This window comes from Tetrao urogallus (genome assembly GCF_951394365.1).
Source record: "Tetrao urogallus genome assembly, chromosome: 8".
NCBI classification, from domain to species: domain Eukaryota; kingdom Metazoa; phylum Chordata; class Aves; order Galliformes; family Phasianidae; genus Tetrao; species Tetrao urogallus.
This window is the reverse complement of record NC_136821.1, coordinates 23,523,423-23,542,260: the sequence shown is the minus strand read 5'-3', so window position 1 is coordinate 23,542,260 and position 18,838 is coordinate 23,523,423. Positions and strand designations below refer to the sequence as shown.

Below are 18,838 nucleotides of genomic sequence, written 5' to 3'. Positions count from 1 at the left end.
CTTCTGCTTTCTCAGGGGCCAAACCAATTTTATTCCTCCTCATTTACTAGCATTTTTCAGCCATCCATCCTCTTGCAATCCTACAGCACAGGAAGATTACATATGTAGCATGAGACCCGATGGTGCAATTCTCACCCCACTTTCTTTTTCTCTCACACACACTCACGCATACTTCCCACAAGATGTATCTGCTCTTCTTGACAGTTATAGCTATAGCTCAAGGGAAGGAAAGACACTTTGAATAAAAATACCTATATATAGAGAAAGGTTTTGTCCTTGTGCCTTCAAGGTCTTATCTACTTGCGATCCATGAAGAAGCATGCCCTGCAGCACAGTCTCTTACCCACCAGATCTGCCTGCTGTTAGGAAGGGGCTGGACTAACCAGAGGCCCAGTCTTCGACTAGCTGGCACAAAACAATTCATAGATACACCACTGCTTGGTTTTGTTGCTTCCTTTGCAATCCTTTGGGCAAAAAGTGTAAAAAAGCATACAGATTACATCTACTTTAATACAACTATTGGTTGAATTAGAAAAAATTACCCTAGAAGGCTATGCAGTTAATAATGTGGAAGGTAACAAAATCTGCATTTAAAATTCCTTGGCTGAGTCACTGTGCTGCCAGCGTGACTGCCTTTAAGACACTTGCCCAGAACTTCACTGCTGGCACTTTCAGACCCTTGTTTTGCTTGCTCTTAGCTTCTCTTAGACACCGTTATCCAGGCTTCCTCCTTTGGTGAGGTTACCAGCTCATATTTGGTCTCCATGACTTGTCCTTTAACTGGGTGAAGGTACAGTTTTCTCACCAGGACACTCAACAGAACTGTAGCCACCATATAGGCAAACCTGAGGAAGGAGGCAAGAAAAGAGAATAAAAAACTTGCTATGAAGTAAATCTGTCAAAAAACAACTGCCTGTTTGGACTGAAATACACTGAAACAACCTCCTTTTCTCTCTACCACAGAAACACAAAAAAACCCTGCTTTGTAATGCTCACCTCAACTCCGGGCACTCCTGGCTTCCTGAAAAACCCAACACGGAGAGGTTTGTCATGGCTGAATCCTCATTGAATCTCTCTGGGTCAAATCTACAAAAGACAACACACTGAGTGAGCACAGAATCCTTCCTCTGCATTCATGGTCACACACACATCACCGTAAGGAACTGGCAATGACTCAACTGCAAAAAGCATCACTCCTCTCTCTAAATTATACTAGGTAATTCCACACAGGTATAGGAAGGTGACTGTGCATCCACTCCATCTACGTTCTCTGTTGGTCAGCTGTGTCCCACTTTGGTCAAAGTGCTTAATAATCGAGTGTGATACAGGGCTGGAAACAGTACGCTTTACCTCTTAGCAGTGGGTATTTAGCTCGAGTACACAAGTGAGCTGGTGCTGCTACATGTCCTCCATTTCCCTCCGGGGCACACACACAAATCTGATTTATCTTCTCTCTCTATCCCACCAGTCTCTCTGCATTCCTCCCCCTCTCTCACCTCCAAAAATATTTTCCTTTTTTTCCCTTGCCCCTCACCCCTGTCTTGAAGCAGCTGGTGTATGTGTATATGCTGGGGGAGGGAAGCTGGTGACTCACTCAAGTGAGAAAAGTGGCTTCCAGCATTAGTATGGTGAAGGCTGTAAGAAAACTATTATCCAGGGTTTGCACAAGTTAGAACAAGGTTCCCATAATCAACTAACCAAAAGGAGGTCAATAAAATACCATTCAATTTAAATATAAGTTATTACAGAAAAATAATAATTTAAAAAAACCAAACAGGATTATATAATATATAATATAATGGATTGAAGGTAGTCAGTCCTCTTTCATTTTCTGCTAAATATTTCTGCTTGTACTTCAAGCCTTTGACTTCTTGTATAAACATCCAAGCTCTGCTTCTACTAAGATGAAAAGTCATGTGGATGTTGTCCCTCAGTTAAAGCAATATCATGCTTACATTTCCCCTGAAGTGACAAATCACATATACTGAAAGAGGGAGGAAATCACAGCTGTTCAGCCAAACAAATGAACAAAAAAAAAGGCAAACAAACACAGAGGTTATATGTAAGGTAGATAGGTGAAAGGACTTCAAAGCGTAGATCTCCCATCTCTGTCACATAAATACAATCACAACCTCAACTCTCCTTCTCCTTGGAATGAAAACAGTGTTCACAGCAGTGCTCACCTATCTTTACATGCTGCCCCAGTGAAGCCCTCCTAAGCACAGTGCATGCCCCATCCTATTGGGCAATCCCTGCCAAGATGTTCATAGGACGGATCATCAATGCCTGACGCTTGAAAGAGCATGAAGGAGAGAACAAGCTCTATTCTAAGGGCTTCTTCCTTCTCCTAGATTTCAGCTGCCTTCTTTTTTCTCTCTCTAGAATAACTGACCCACTTTTTTTTTTTTCCAGCCCAAGTGAAGTAAACAAAACTAACATTAATACTTGCCATCCAGAGGCCACAGTAAGCTACAACTTTTTTTTTTTTTTAAACTTCCAATATACTATCCTGGATCCAGCTTTGTTCCACAGACAAAGTAATGAGACAGCATTTCCTTCACTCTGAAAACACAGAATTTCTGTCAGACATTGCCTCCCTTTCATAGTTTTATGCTGACAGTGATTCAAAACCATTCAAATTTAAATCTCCCTCTGTCACAGAAAACATTAAGACGAATTTACTGGTATTTGCCTAAGCAGCGTGTGTGTGGAAACAAACAAACAAACTTGTAAACCTCTAACATACACACACACAAAAAGTCTAGGAGGATCATGATTTGAACTGCCCCGAACTCCTGTCCAAGGAGACAAGGATTGTCACAAATCCACTTTCTTACGGACTCCCTCTCATCTCCAAAATCTGCTTAGACAGGCTCTGCAGCATGGAAACAAGATCTATAGAATACTAATTAAAAAAAGGAAAAGAAGGTCTATAATTCTATAGATCTGTATCTATCTAGATAATATTAATTAAAAAAAGGAAAGGAATTCATTTGAGAAAGAATAAAGGCCTTGATTCTACATACTTGTATGGTGATGGCCAAGATGAACTATCCTGCAACATCACACCAAGAGCATAAAGTACAAGTGTCTGCAAAAAAAATGAGGATACATATGTCAGACCAGAACAAAACGCACAATTTAAGCTACACCTGGACGGCTCTGCAGGGCAACAATTATTCTGTGGACCACTCATTTTAACAGGTCATTTACAAACATTTATATGTTATTTTCACCTACAGATTTCTATAATGAAATGCTAGGATTTTAACTTCTTAAGACCCATGCTGCAAATCTTGGTAGTTAGAGAGGGCCAGATCCCATTCCACTACTCTTGCTAGTATGTATGCGCATGCTTCTTTATTCTCTGCAATGGAAGGTACCACTCTCATGTGGGAAATACAGGTGATACAATTAGGCCTGAAACCATGCTCTTGTTTGCACAGCTGAGACCACAAACCCCTTCAAAGGATTATTCATCCACAGTGGACCCAGAACCAGAAGCTAACCTGCTCAGGAAGAGAGCACAAATTCCCAGAGCCTATTCCATAAAGGAACTGCATGACAAACTTTGACTAAATAGTACTTTCAGATGACAGATCATCTGCTCAGGTTAAACATGTCAAAAGAAATCGTCTTCCTCCCTCACCCCTCTAGAGAAAGAAGTACGATGAAGAGGAAAAAGGAAATTTCCCTTCAGGAAAGCAGGACGGCCTAGTGCTCCTGGTACTGCCCTACCTCTTTGGGGACAGTATGTTGGTCGACTCTGCCTTCCAGTTCCTGCAGCTGTGCAGCAATGGGAGTAAGCTTTGCTGTCCGCACTGTCTCGCATAGGACTTGCCGACAATATCTGCAATCAATAAGGCTTGGTCAATTTAACTCTTCCAGAAAGAAGCTTGTTCATGTCCTTGTGCTAGAAAAGGAGAGCTTGGTCATCTACTGCCTTCCAGGGCCCCAGTCCGCTCCTGGAGCTGTCTCTGCAGCAATGCTGAGGAGCTTTCTTTTTTAATTTTTATTTGACAAAGAGTCCCAGCATCTTTTCAATAAGCATTAAATCTCATTATCAGTTCATCAAAATGTCTCTCATCCCACCTCTTCCGTAAATCAAACCAACCCAGCTAGAAAGGGTAAACATGCCTTTTCCGGCATTTCTCACTCATACAGGAAGCAGCAGGATATACTCCTTTACTCAAATCTTAACACTAGTCCCAATATAAAGCACACCCTGAACATGAACAGATGTGCGAAAAATAGAGGCACGCCATTCACCAATCACTCTCCTACTTCTGTAGCCCTTGAAAAAGAATACTCTTCGAAGCTTTCTGTCTAAATTCATCTCACATTAAACTTACAATTAAAATTATTGGTTACTCCTATCCTCAGAAAACCAGAACGCAAAACAAATTTCTTTCTTCAAATAACCATTTCCACCCTAATTGTGTGCTATAAGCAAGCATCAGTAGGAAACTGAGATTTCTCATATTCTCCCTGAAACCTTGGGATAAAGCATCTCAGAGCGGACTTCACTTATACAAAACACAAATGTTATCTGCTCATCCATAAAAATGCTAACTCTTATCCTTGCTCCACAGCCTGAAAAAAAGATCAAACAGAACATCAGGTCCCAGTGACTTTATTCCTGAAATCCTAAGCCTAGAGTTAATAAATCGCTAGCCACCAATTTTTTTTCTCTTTGTTTCTTTATACGTGGGAGAGAAGTCACTGCTCTCTGTCCCATTCCATCCGCGTGGCTTAATCAAGATCAGGAGTAAATTTCTGCTCCCATTCATCATTTTTGCAGCCCTATCCCATGCAAGGCTTTCACCATTATTGCTGTGAACCCAAAACTGAACACACATTCAATTTCGCCAACCTGATTCTTTGAGACATAGAATAGGATGAAGAATGTATTCTCAGTCTTTTATTCTGAATTACCCCTCCTCCTTAAAAGACTTCAGTTCCATTGGTAAAGACAGATTCTCTGGTAGCTGATTAGAAACACTTTCCAGGTTTTATCTTGGCACAGAGTGTTTTTCAAGCAGCTAGGGCACAAATTCTGTGCTTTCTTCCCTGTCAACGAACTTCAATGGCCTCCTAATAGATAACTTGAAGAAAGCATCCCATTCCTCATTATTTGGAGTCCTACAGTGGATCCTATTTCTGCTGCTAGTCATCCTGGTGTTCGATCACTTCCAAAAAACATAGTAGCTTTTGGATGCTTTCTTCTGATCCAGCATAGGCTGGTCGTCAGCCTCTGGCACATGAAGCCCCGGTTCCCACTTCACAAGAAAACCTTCCTCTGCATTTCCTTACCAGGGACCCACCTGAGTTGCTCAATTTTCTCGTGTGTAATTGGTTCCTTCCCAAGAACATGGTCCACCTCCTTGTAGAGATTCTGCTGTACATCTTCTGATGTTGTCAGGAAATAGACTGCCCAGGTACACACTGGGGAAGGAATCAAGACAACACCGGATTCAGCAAATTCAAACCTTTGCTAACCGTATTCAGCCTTTTTGCTTCCTGTATTTGCAACATTATTTTTCTGACTCAGACAAGGGTGACTTCTGTTTATATACTGTACTGATTCCATATTCAGTGTCAGAAGCAGAGGCTGAACTCCACTGTAACAAGAGACTCTGCAAGCTTAAATTCTCTTTCTAGGGCTATGAAGAGCTTAGGAAGCTGTGTAGGAGACTAAGTCATCCAGTCTCATAGCCCTGGATTCGAGACCTCACAATCCAGCAAAGAAGCAATCAAAGCATGTCTTTTTCCCAGCCCTTTGGTCCATGAAATGGCTGTAATGCTCTAGCAATCACCCCTTCTGGAAAACCAGGGTTATTAGATCAATCAGCTAAAAGGCTGGTTTGTTCAGCACAAACACAACACCACAAGATTCCCTGTCTGGGTTCCTGACAGGCAAGGAGAAGAACAGTACAGCTTTCTGCAGCACATTGGCCAGCACTTGTCTCCTCTACATCCATCTTGTGAGATACTCAGAAGATATCCTCAACAGCACACCGAGAAACAAACCTTGCCTAAGAAATAAGTGTGTAGGATGCAGTTTCTCTAAAGCTACAAGATGGTTTCTACCACTTCTATTTATGAGCACTATCCAGCAACCCATGAGCAGACGATAATCTTCAGGGATAGTGTTAATGGAGATGCCACATTTACATTTACTTTCCACATCTTTCAATATCCAGTAGCAACAGAAAGGTTTTGATTGAAGTCCCAGCCCCATTCACTGAAATACAGGACCTGATAATCAGGGGGTTAAGTTCAAACCATCTTCATATTATAAAAGATCTTACACAGCTTCAGGTCATATTTCCATTTACTTCTTTTTCAAAATCCTTATAAATAACAAAGTAGCCCCTAGAGGAACTCGTCCATATATGGAATATACCCATCCCCCAGAAATTCAAAGCAGCCACTCACACCTCAGGGCTCTGCTCTAACTTCCTTCCCACATAACAGAAGCCATTGTACATCACTGTCTTTGAGACTCGCAATTTTTGGTGCTCTTTCATCAAATTTAGCATCACTTGACAGGGGTTAAGGGTCCAAGCAAAAAGCAACAAGCTCACCAAAAGGCTAAGAAGGTTGTCAAACACAGCTTCAACTCACTGGCTGTGATGCTGTACTGAGTGTGCTGTAAAACTACCTGCTTCTATTTGTTTGTAGCTCAGGAGAGACAGAATGATGGATATCACTTTTTATTAGCTGAGATTAAGTCTCACATCATCACAGTCAGTTTTAGACAGCTGAATCTGAGGACAGAAAGTTATTTATGACTTACAGTTAGCAGTAATAATGCATCCCGCCAAGGAGAAAATCATCGTATCTTCCAAAATCTAGGAAACAAAATCTAGTTCAGAGAATGAAGTCCATGAAATGCAAAGATTAGAAAGACACAGCACAACCTCCACTCAAGCCTACAAAATCTCTTTAGCACAGAGAGCAGGAAATTCATCTGTAAGACTGAACTCTCTTACAGAACTTCCACTGTAATAGCACTTCAGACATGCTTAATACTAACACACTTCTGGTTTACAAAAATAACAATGAAACAGTGGCAAGGAAAGCTACCAAGGTCTAATTCAATTAAGCATGGCAGGACTGGAAAAAGAGCCAGAGAGAACACTGCATTAGTCAGGAATCTCACTCAAATGCAAAGCTTAACCAAAGGCTACAACATAATAAGATGCTAATCTAGTAGAACTCCATTAGCGTGCGATGACACAACATCTGTACAAACCTGCTGGTCACTAAGGTTCCCCTGTAGCAAGGTATCTATAAAGACATGCCTGTTGAATGATCTGCCTCGGCGTTCCTTTATGACTTTCCGTAAGGTAGATTCCATTTCTTTCAGAGCTTTGGAGAAACAGAAATGATTATTTTAATCATGGTCACTCTGAGAGCTGCAGAGAAGTGAAACCATCTCCCCAAACAGATTTTCAGACAGTTGTCCTTGGTGGACTCACAGAAGCAACCTGTTAGCATCAAATTTGGAAGGCGATTTTTCTAATTTAGATGAAAATGTAGGAATGAAATATCACCAATTGCCTATAAAAAGCCAACTTTACAGGTCTAACCAAGACGTGTACTCTGTGAGCTGAAACCATGTAGAGGAAGGTCAAACAACAATCAGCATTAAACCATCACGTACTGTGTTCAACCAGCTCTCACAATATTTAAGCCAGATAACACTACTTGAATTGCCTGTGGAGTTACAATTACTCAAGCGTTAAGGCACCTCTGCTGACTGATGGTCTCCCTTTTGCCAGGAGCTCTACAGAAACGATTTCAGAGGAAGATGGTGCTAAAGAGTTGGCATAGACAGGGAGAGATAAGTGGGGCAAGTGTGGGAGGATATAGGCACAAAGGTTCCACTCATCTCAAGATATCTGGATGACGAGCTACTGATGGCTACTGTGGGAACTAGGGGGAGTTAGGGACCTACATGCTGCTAGCTGTCTGGTTTAAGTTGCCCAATTCAGACAAATTCAGGATTTAGAACTAATTTATTAGCTTTAGATAGAGGCTACTCTGGTTTAAGATCTTATTAGTCAATACTGAAAAGCTTAAACTATTAACTATGACCAAATGACACATCGGTCTTCCCTAAGAGCAGCTGCCTACCTACAAGAGGTGAAAAGTTAATATGACACAGAACAGGTAGCGAGCACACAAAGACACAAGAACTACACCAACAATGGCGGGCTTGTCTCTGAATCACTAAACAATGATATATTTTAATCTTCTGCAAGAGTAAAGAAGACACATCAGGTAGCTTACAGCACAACAACAAACTGTAGAAAAGCCAAGACAGCTAGGCAAATCAAGTGCTTCCGTATGCTTGATAGTTCCTAAGCATTAATCAGAGTGGAGAAGTGAAGTAGAAGGAAGACTGGATTTGGGAAGAACCTACCATCTTCATACAGCTTCTTCCTAGTTGTGCTTTTGTCAAGGGACCCATCCAAGAAACCTTTCCCAATCTCTGACCAGATCTGAAAGAAGGCCAGAGCGAAGAGCATTGTCACTCACCACAGGCAGGGACTCCTTCATTCTGCTTTATTCAGTAAAATGAAAACATTATATAAAATGAAGTTGTCTTCTGAAAATGAAATTAGTGTCCTCTTCAGAACATCATGCCTTATTCTAGTTCTTACATGTATAACAGCTGAAACTGAGTTGAAATGAAAAACCTGTAATTACAACTGTACGGAAAAGGCATGGCCACCCTGAGAGGGAACCCGCTTCTTTCCCACCATACCACCAACAGACTTAACGTTCCCAAATGTGAACACAGCTTCAGATTTCCTCAGGTTTTCCCTCTCCACAATGCTACAGAGCCTTCAAAGGTTCTCTGAAAATGTGAAGTTCCATTGGCCTTCTCTGGAGATTTTAACTGACGTAGATCAAATACATCTCAATTGTCACTGGATCCCAATTTCTGCTGGTTCTTCAGAAATACCTGGCTTAAGACTAACGACAGTAAGACCAGTAGGATCTTTCTGATAGTTTTAGCTTCAGATAGTTGAGTCAACAGTCCTCAAGTTTTAAAGCTTAATGTTAGCTTAATGTTAAAGCCCCAGCAATAGCTTGTGCTGTCCTTTACTAAACTACATGCAGACACAAGCTGTTGGCTTGAACAAATAGTACAGGAAACTTCCTGGCTCTTTGTAACACTTACTACATCATGGTGCCTGCGGAATCGAATGACTTCCTGGTCATCTTCAAAGCTGCTGCCCATAGCTGTCTGGGTAACAGACTTCATGGCAAAGCCCAGCATATGCTGGCAGAGTGGTACATGTTGAGCCTCAGGGAGGGAGAGCCATTTGGCTAGCAATTCTTCTGACAACTTAAGAAAGGAACCATTAATTGACAGTAACATCAATAGCCTATTTACCAAACATATCCCAAACTGAATGCATTCCCACCCTAAGTTCCTCAGATAGACCACACTTTCAAGGCCATGGTGTACATCTACACTTTCAAGGGTTTCCTTTCATTGTTAACTTGAACAGTAATATTCTGCCCTCATATATCCTGCCTGAGCCCATGGTTCACCCAGTGTAAGACAGCCCTGTCCATCTCCTGTTCCCTCCGTCAGAGAAAATACCTTAAACCCTTTAATCTGAGCAGCTCCATATTGAGAAAATAAGACTAGTTGCTGGACTGAGTCAATAGAACAGTTCTCCACTTGTCTGTCGTCCCAACAGCTGGTTCATTGCTCCTCCCTCCTGTCTTGTAAAATAAATCCAGAAACCATATGCTCCAGGATCTTTAATTGCATCTGATATTTTAGCATAAAACGTCACCAAACCTAACTTTCTCTCAGCCCAGTGGAGCTTACAGGAACCAAATGCTCACAGTGCTTGAACAGGCATAAGCTGTTCTCTGTCTCCCAAGCTTAAAATTCCAGTATAAATTTGAATGCAGCTTCTTTACCCTAGTAATCATTCTCATTAAACTTCCCTATGTGAGCTACATAGGGTTTCTCCACTGGAGAAGAGGAAGTTACCTTCTGGATGAGAGCCAAGTTACTTTGCAGGGACTTTGTCACAGCACTTTCATACAGCTTTCTTCTCAGGTGGCTTTCTCCTGTATCTCCATTCAGGCTGGACTGGTACCTCAAGAAGGATTTCAACATCATCTCAAAGGGATCCGCTGAAAATAAAGAAAACATCATTCAGAAGCCTCTTCTGCACAGGCACAATGAAAACAGCCAGCTCTTCGATAGAGTGCTGCTACTTCTGGGAGGTGAGCAAGGCATGGCTCCTTCACCAGGAATGGTCTCTTTCGGGTGCTAAGTTTCTCTTGCTCCACATGGATTAGGATGTCATAAAGATTCTTCCCTGTGGCAGGGTACCATCCTGTGCTCAGCTCCCCCTGTGCGGGTTATTATACAATGCCCTACTGATGGTAAAGCCCACAAAGCAAATCTAGCAAGCAGAGCCATGTGGAGAGGCAGGAGAATGCTTAACACCATCACCTGCAGAAACTGCAATGTTCTCCTGGTAGGGATGAAGGAAACTGCTAGCTCAGCAGCAAGCTCCATATTTTTCTCACCCAATCCCTAGCAAACTGACAGTCCTACACCACTGCTACATTCACTGCTGCAAACTCAGCACTGCTTCAGCTGCCCTCTGCATAATTCCGCTCTTGTTTTACAGTATTTGGAAAGCATCTATTTCTCTACAGAGGCAGCAGATCAGTGATCCCACAAGGGACAAACCCCTCACAGAGACAGAGCTCTGTCCTGCCAAGCACTTCTACAGACTTCATACTTTGTGCTAGACTTGAAAATAACTCTAGGATTACATTTGCACTCCTCTTAGTGAAACGTATCACACTTTCAACTGTCCAGAAACACAGTTCTATGCTTTTTTTTTTTTTTTTTTTAATCTAGAAGTCTGATTATCTAAGAAGCATGACCACATTTTAACGCATTCCCCACTCCACACTTTAAAATGAATATATTTAACTGCTGGTATCTACAGGAGACCAGACTGGTCTGTAGCTGCCTTGGTTGCTTCCTACATTTAAGCGCAGACAACATTTCACCAGTATTTGTGTACGCTCCCAACTTCAGTATGTTTGTGACAACTTGTTTGCTCAAGGGCCTGTCACCACTTCTCAGAGCTTTCAGAAAATGAATGTCTACTCAACCTTCTTCAAACATACTCACACTTACACTTGAGTGCATTCAAATCTTTCAGGGTGAGCTTCCACCTTCTGGAGTGCAACCACTATCCAATGATTCTTGCTGATTTTTAACTCCTACTTCTTTCCCAGAGCATCAGCAGTTTTTTAAGTTTATGCAAATGTACAAGAAGTTTATTCATCACAACCCAGCATACACTGATAGCTGTTATCTTCCTGTGCTTGAAAAGAGCTTGTGCTACCAGATCAGCAGTACGCAAGCAGCACATATATCTACACGAGAGAAAGAAAACTGCAAAAATCACAGGTTAAACCTAAACAATAACCTAACTACCTTATTGTTTGTGATTACCTTAAGAAGTAGAACATCTACCTGAGAGGCTTCACTAGAAATTAAAACATTCTCACAGGACTAAGATCAGTTCAGCTACCAGCTCTACTGACTACTTTCAAGTCTAGATCATTAGAAGTTTTCAGCACAAAATTCTGCAACTCAAACAAAAATGAAAATTAAAGAACTTCTTGAAATAAGGCTTTAAAAAACTTCACACAGAGCCATGTAAGGGAGCTATCACAATCACAGCTCTTTTCAGATTTAATTTAGTAAAACTCCCCATCTTAAATTGCATTCCAAGTTGCTTTTAAATTATATCTCAATTCCCTATAGGATTTTCAACTGGCTGCTTCCAGTGATTAACGAACATGAACTTCCCATAAACATCTGCCTGTAAGCAGCAGATGAAGGCAGAAGCACAGTAATTTCTCAATAGCTGCTGGGCAGCAGCAGCTCTTGGTCACCAATATTGAATTCCAATAAGCAGTACCAAAGACACATCTGAATCACTATGTCAGCTGCAAACTAAGCTTCATTTTCTTTCTGTTTCCTTTGATATATAATGCCCAGCAAGGCCATATAGAACAAACAGACTCAAAGACAAAGCAGATGATGCTTACATGAACGGTTGGGGTTCACATGTTGTTTCAGGAGATCAATGGAGCCAAGGCTGACGACAAGGCGCCTTCCAAACCAGAAGGAGACCAGCGGGCCATATTTCTCATGAAGGTTCACCAAGAACTCATGCAAACTTCTGCTGGCAATAATGTCTGGCAGGTTGCCATCCCTGAGGAACACAAAGAAGCCATCTACTCATTTGCAACATCCACCACCAAGGCTGAACCCAATCAATGTTAAGATGGGAAGCACTTACTTGTCATCAGTTGGAGCCAGCCCAGGGATACCTGACGCCTGTCTGGATGCCTAGATAGCAAAAGGAAACCCTATCAGCCTTCCTAAATGTAGATTTTAGGCAAGTTTCACAGCTTTCTAGCAGGAGAACTAGATTTCCCAAACCAATACTTCTGCACTATTCACAAACGTTTAACAGAGCTGGACAAAGCGCATCCTCAGGCCTCAGACCTGCCGAGTTATACAGAATTGATCAGCTGTGAGCGTGTGCCTGGTCCCACAGGCCAAACTAGGCTCTAACCATCTGATTCAACGGGAGACTCCAGCGTAGCTCCGACACCCGGATTTTGCCCACGGACCGGCGCACACGCAGACCATAAGCCGAAGCGTACAGCCTTTCTAAAAGGGCTCATCGGGGCACAGAACAGGCGGGGCACGGCCGCCCCAGCACGGAGCGCAGCCCTGTGCGGCCCCGCTGCAGCCCCGGCAGCAGCGCGGGCGACAGAGCCCGCGGGCACTCGCTCCCTGCAGCGGGAGTCGGGCCGCTCGGCCCCGCCGCCATTACCGGGTAGAGATAGAGCACGGCGCCCACGAGGATGAGCAGGAAGGTGACGGCAAAGATCGCGAAGTCCAGCATGGCGGGGCCGGACCGGGCCGGGCGGCAGCGACAGCTCGGCCCCACCCCGCGGCCTCGCGGCGGGGCAGGAAGGGGCGGGCCGGGCCGCGAACGCGGGCGGGCATGGGCTGCCCACGGCGCCTGCTGCTGGTCTCCAACTCCACCCTGCACGGAGGGGGGTACCTGGGCCACTGCCAGCAGCACATCCAGAGCTTCCTCGGGGAGTAAGTGCCGCGTGGGGGGGGGGGGCCCGGGCCGCGCCCCGCCGGGCTCCAGCGCACTTTCCCTTCTCTCTCTCCCCAGGAAGGTGAAGCGGGTGCTCTTCGTGCCCTACGCGCTGCACGACCGGGACGCCTACGCCCGCACCGCCAGGGAGAAGTTCGCGAGTTTGGGTAAGGCGGGCCCTGAGGCGCGGGCCCGAGCCGCCCCGGGGCACCCCGCCTCGGTTCTGTCCGCGGGGGGAAGGCGGGCTGCGGCATCGGAGGGGACGCCCAAGAGGCCTCTGCAAAAATCGTGTTGCAAACGCTTCTAACGCCTTCGGAGAGGAAGTTTTTTGCAGTGAGCCTTGAGCAAAGATTTTTCCAGACTGGTCTATTGCAGTAACTGCCTCTTATCTGCACTGCTCAGGATAACCTTGGACCCGTTACCCCAGTAACAACCAGTACTCACATCCTTGGGTGTCACACCACTCCTCATTGTGCAGGAAGACTGTTGCTGTCAAATGCCCATCTGGGTTTCCTGGCCCTTACTACATGCAGTGAACCGAGCAGAGCAAACCTGTCAAAGCCAAACATTTTAGCCATTATAAAAAATAGGTTCAAATCAGAATACTGATGGCACAGCCCACTAAGTTCCATGTCCAAGCTGAACAGTAGCAGTGTTCCTCTCTTTTTTGAGTTAGCAGTTTGCACTGAGCTAGCCCCTTCTGAGCAAAGTGCTCTGCTTTTTGTGATGCTGAGCACCATCTCCATAAAGCTAACATTGGTTTTGGTGTGGCTGGGGATACAGAAGCCCTACACTAATGGAGGGTACACATTATACCTTGTAGTAGCCCTTAAGATTCCCCTGGTTTTACTGTGAGACATTTGGCTTGAAGCGGGGTGGGAAGTAACAGGAGGGAAGCACCGAATGTACATTCTTCCTCCCAAGTGAAGCGGCAAAGGTAAATAACTTCTAATTTAAGGTTATGAGCTGGACAGCATTCATGAATCTTGTGATCCAGTGGAAGCTGTAAGAAAATCTGAAGCAATATTCATTGGTAAGTCTTACTTCTTGCTTCCTAAAGAAGGTTTACATAAGACACTGTATTAGTCTGTTGTAGTACTGACAGCACAGAGAAAAGAAAAGTCCTGCCTTACTATTAGAAGCTGCGGAAAATAGTATTTTGTGAACATTAAGACCCTGAATTTAATGGTGGGAATGGAAGTAGGTGGGACTTAATCAATGCAACTGCTTCTCTAGTAAGTTTTAAATTACTCACTTAAACAGCCCTTCAACATTAAAGACATGATTTTAGATGAATTATCACTTTTTCAGGACTAAGAGGAGCGAGGCCTACTGTGGTTGGACTGAGTAGTCCTAATATACTCCAGGGTATTAGAGTACTATTTGCTGACAAATAGCCAGCATCAGTGTTAGGAAGGGGAGTTAGGGCACAAGCCCATGGCCTGCCAAATAAGCATTTCTCCAAAGCTTCTGGTTTTACTGCTGCTGAAAGCAGAATATTGTCCTGAACTGATCTGAGTCTGGCAAGTCTGTAGTGGCACCTATGTAAAATTTAGAGTAAAGCATGTTAAATAAGTTGGATACTTTTTCTGCAGGAGGTGGCAATACATTCCGTCTCCTGAAAGCTCTCTATGACAACAGACTGATACAAGAGATCAGGAAACGAGTTCTTGAGGTAACAACTAGATGACTTTGGCTGAGGCTAAATGACAAACAAATAAGCGTTTGTTCAAAGAAATACAAGTAGATTCTACATCTTTGTTTCTAATGTACTTAAATAGAAGGCATTTCATGCAAGCCGGTGAACTGAAATCTGTGCCCAAATGAAGCTTCTGTTAGTCATGGAATCCTGAAAAGCGTAGGGTCAGAAATTTTCCTTCTACAGCAGTTTCCCAGATTTAGAACTGCAAGACCTTGGGATGTACAATGCTATGCTATGCTCTGTATACAGAAGTAAGCCCCTCAACATACACCAATGAAGAGCACTGTGGGACTCAACCATTGGTCAGAAACCCTGTTTCTCAGCTTGTCTACTTTGTGGCTTGATAGAGATGTGTTCAAGCTTCACATTGCCTAATGATAAACCAAGTGTAGAATTGGATCTACATGTGCCTTTTATAGAGTAAAGAAAAAAGAAAGTATTCACCTTTGGTATTTCCTTTATCTAAAATCACAACGTATGAGCATCATTGAGCCCCCTCCTATCAGCAGCCATTCTGGCTTGGTTAATCTCGTAAGGCACAGCAAAAATAGACCATCTGTGGAGAAAGACCAAAGCAAAGTGTTCCCCCAGTATTGTGGAACTGTAACTTCAGACAAATTTATGCAAACCATTTTATGTTTAAAAAGGCCAGCTGACAAGAAGAAAGGTCAGGTAGGCCATCTTAATATACAAATTTCTGGTGTGTCAGAATGGTTCTTGGCTTCAGATCTGATTTCCTAAAGAGCAGATAGTTCACCTGTTTCAGATATTTTCTACAACTGTAATGTAGATAAGTCTCCTCTCTTAATAGCAAAGCCTAATGCCTATAGTGACATCCAATAGTTGGCTCTCTGACAACCATTATATGCATAAACTGCTGCCCACCGCAAACCCTGAGCTCTTGTATTTCTGCTTTTCACCTGTAAAATTAGCAGCAAAATGAGCTAGATGTCTGACTTTGCTGTTGAGTCTCCAATTTTGACAGCAGATGCTATAACATGCAGTTGTCAATTGTGATACTGCATACTAATCATTGCTTTTGTCTTTCAGGATGGGATTCCTTACATGGGATCCAGTGCAGGAACTAACGTTGCTACTGTCAGCATCAACACTACCAATGATATGCCAATTGTTTATCCACCTTCCCTGCAAGCCCTAGGTTTAGTTCCTTTTAACATTAACCCTCACTACCTGGATCCAGATGTTAAAAGCACTCACATGGGCGTAAGTAAAGCATGCCAGAGTTAACACAGAGTGCCAAGGTTTAACAATAGCATGCATGTGCAAGGGCTTACAAAGCTAGACATTGACTAACAACTGTTCCCTAGGTCAGATGGAAATGCCAAAGAGGCAATAAGACTTTAATCCCTCCTAAAGCTTTTGAGTAGGAAGGGGAGCTGGCAACGCAGCATTAAGGTGAAACCTACTTGCTTGTCTCTAGATAAGGCATCAGTCTTCAGTCTTTCCCTGTAAATAACTTGCTGTTTTACTGAGAGGATTGTAGAAGCTCTGTGCTGTACCAATGCCTGCTGTATTCCTACGTTTCCTTACCGACAAATCCTCCTGGTTTGATTTCCTTAACTACCATTACTCGGTTCAAAAGCAGTAGCACTCAGGAAACGTGGCAGAGCCATTCAGAGAAGGAAATTCTTCAGATAATTCCTACTCGAGATGAAACAAACAGATAATTAGTAGAAATCTATGGCTATCATCTTTCACAAACAAGGCAGCGCATACATCTGCTTTCACCATCTTCATCATCTCTTATTTTGAGTGAGCACATAAAGAACATTTGAGAAAAATAAAAAAAAATAAAAAAATTGGCTGGAAGCATGTTTTCAGGCTTGGGACCAGGCAGATTCTATGTGATCAACCTACAGCAATTGCTGCTAGTGATCAAGGGTAAATCTATTTACTAAAGCCAATCCTGCCACTTTTGTCAATACGTTAGTCTAATCAAAACATTCTTTCCGATGGGAATGCCTGCTTTGTTTAATGTTAAGATGCTGTTCAACATTATACTACTTGAATGGCTCCAAGTTCTACTTCACTCTCTGGGCAGCTAAATCTACACTTGTTATTGCAGGAAACAAGAGAGGAAAGAATTCGCCAATATCATGAAGAACCAAACACCCCTCCAGTTCTGGTGAGTTGTAGTTTCCAGTAAGGAAGGTTATGTCTGTAGCATGGTAAGCATTTTAAAGTTTGTCCTTGCTAGCTTTCAGTGTGAAACCCTGTTCCTAACAAGCTCTCCAGAACTGCAGCAGGGAAGGTTAGTTGTAGTCCTGCTAAACAACTACAGCCTTTGATTTTCTCACTTTTAGAAAATGGATTATAACAAGTAAAATGCTTTCGGGCTGTTAGATGCTTGAAGCCCTGTTGCCAAGCCCTAGGATTTTAGACAGCTCCAATCTGTCCCAGTCACTGGTTGCCAGGCATACATTGTATGTTGCTGGTAGTAAGCATGCAGATGGGTAAGATACCTGCCCTTCATTTTTTTGACATATTCTTACCTTAAATGTTGTTTTAATCTCTGGAGGTATCTTCGTTTGCCCATTCAGTAAGTAATACAATTCAATACGTTTGTAGTAGCAGTATGTCTGGGAAGCCAGGAACCAAGTTTCAAACTCAAAGCTGGTGTAGGGACAGGGAGGATAAACTTGGGTTACTGTTGCTTCAACAAAACCGGATCTAAGAGTAGCAGTAGCAGAAGTAATTGTGGAATGTATATTTAAGTTTGGTTTTGTTTTTCTCCTTAGTGGTTTGTATAGCCTTCTTCAAAAGGCTATCAAATAAACGGGAAAACTGGCTTCTAAAACAAGATAACTCACCTTTGTCTTTGTATCTTTGTTAAAAATAAGCAAGTAATAGTCATGAAGCACTGCACTTAAAACTGGCCTAACGGGAAAAGTGCTCTAGCCTCTCAAACAGATTGTAAAGAAATAAAGGTTTTTTTATTTTTAATTTTTTTATTTATTTTTTATTTTTTAATTAAAGGTTTTTTTTAAACCTATATTAGGGCTTGCGGGAAGGTGCAATGCTGCTTGTGGAAGGAGACAAAGCCACCTTGCAAGGAGTGACAGGAGCAAGGCTTTTTTTGAGGTAAATGCTTCATTTGAATTTGAGTGAAAGAGAGAGAGACTTGGTTAGACTCCTGGTACACACTGCCTCTTCCTCATTACTCAAGTCACTTAACACTTTGCTTCCATTTCTGTTCAGAAGAAACACGAATACTGATTAGTGATCCAAAAAAGCAGTTAGTATGACAACACCTATGTTTCTAAGCTATAGCCACCATTCACCTTGAGCGTCCCAGTACTCCAGCTGGGCTCTGTACTCAAGGCTGGGGAATGCCACTTTGGTCCTAATGTACTCTAGAACAAGAGAATTCAGGCCGTTAGTTGTATGAACATTACTGAGAAGTCTAAAATGTATATCTCATGATGAATACAAGGAAGGGAACCTTGTTCTATCCCTAATACCAAGCAGAAGATCCTTGTTCTGTCCCTAATAACAAATGGAAGATCAGTAGACCTAGCTGCTGTTCAAGCTTACAGCATGGTTTATTTTGTTTACAGGGGTAAGAAACCAACTGAACATGAGCCTGGAACAGATTTCAGTTTCTTGCTGATTGACAGCAATTTCCAATAGCCTTGCATATTCTACAGCAAAAGTCAGCACGTGAAGAATGGAAGAAATGCTTGCAGTACAAGAGTGGGTAGACAGCCTTAACTTTATAAATAAAACTAAATATGCATTACTAGGCTCTTCTTTGCCACCCTGCTCACTTCTCAGACAATCTCTCCTTCCCAGCAAAGACATGCTTTATTGAAATGCTTGAATAAGAATAGAAGAGTACTCTTACTCTGAAAAGTTCTGTATGTTCACATCTCCACTTTGATTCCTCTCTCAAAGAAAGTTACCTTAACACAATTAAGAG

General features: G+C 42.7%; 2 protein-coding genes across 2 annotated transcripts; one reads left to right on the top strand and one right to left on the bottom strand.

Moving 5' to 3' along the window:
- Window positions 1–694: 694 nt before the first annotated feature.
- CYP20A1 (cytochrome P450 family 20 subfamily A member 1) lies at window positions 695–12,992 on the bottom strand (the record flags this gene model as incomplete). Its single annotated transcript, XM_079539013.1, has 13 exons — window positions 695–845; window positions 997–1,086; window positions 3,027–3,091; window positions 3,739–3,850; window positions 5,325–5,445; window positions 6,800–6,854; window positions 7,259–7,374; window positions 8,432–8,510; window positions 9,197–9,364; window positions 10,028–10,173; window positions 12,124–12,290; window positions 12,378–12,427; window positions 12,921–12,992. 13 exons carry the CDS (start codon window positions 12,990–12,992, stop codon window positions 695–697), a joined length of 1,392 nt encoding a protein of 463 aa, XP_079395139.1.
- Window positions 12,993–13,094: 102 nt separating this feature from the next.
- On the top strand, window positions 13,095–18,549 carry LOC306949426 (alpha-aspartyl dipeptidase-like; the record flags this gene model as incomplete). The annotated part of the gene is made up of 8 exons (XM_079539299.1): window positions 13,095–13,195; window positions 13,275–13,363; window positions 14,155–14,229; window positions 14,792–14,871; window positions 15,949–16,122; window positions 16,985–17,044; window positions 17,918–18,000; window positions 18,477–18,549. The coding sequence occupies 8 exons, from the start codon at window positions 13,095–13,097 to the stop codon at window positions 18,547–18,549; spliced, it is 735 nt and encodes a 244-aa protein (XP_079395425.1).
- Window positions 18,550–18,838: the final 289 nt, after the last annotated feature.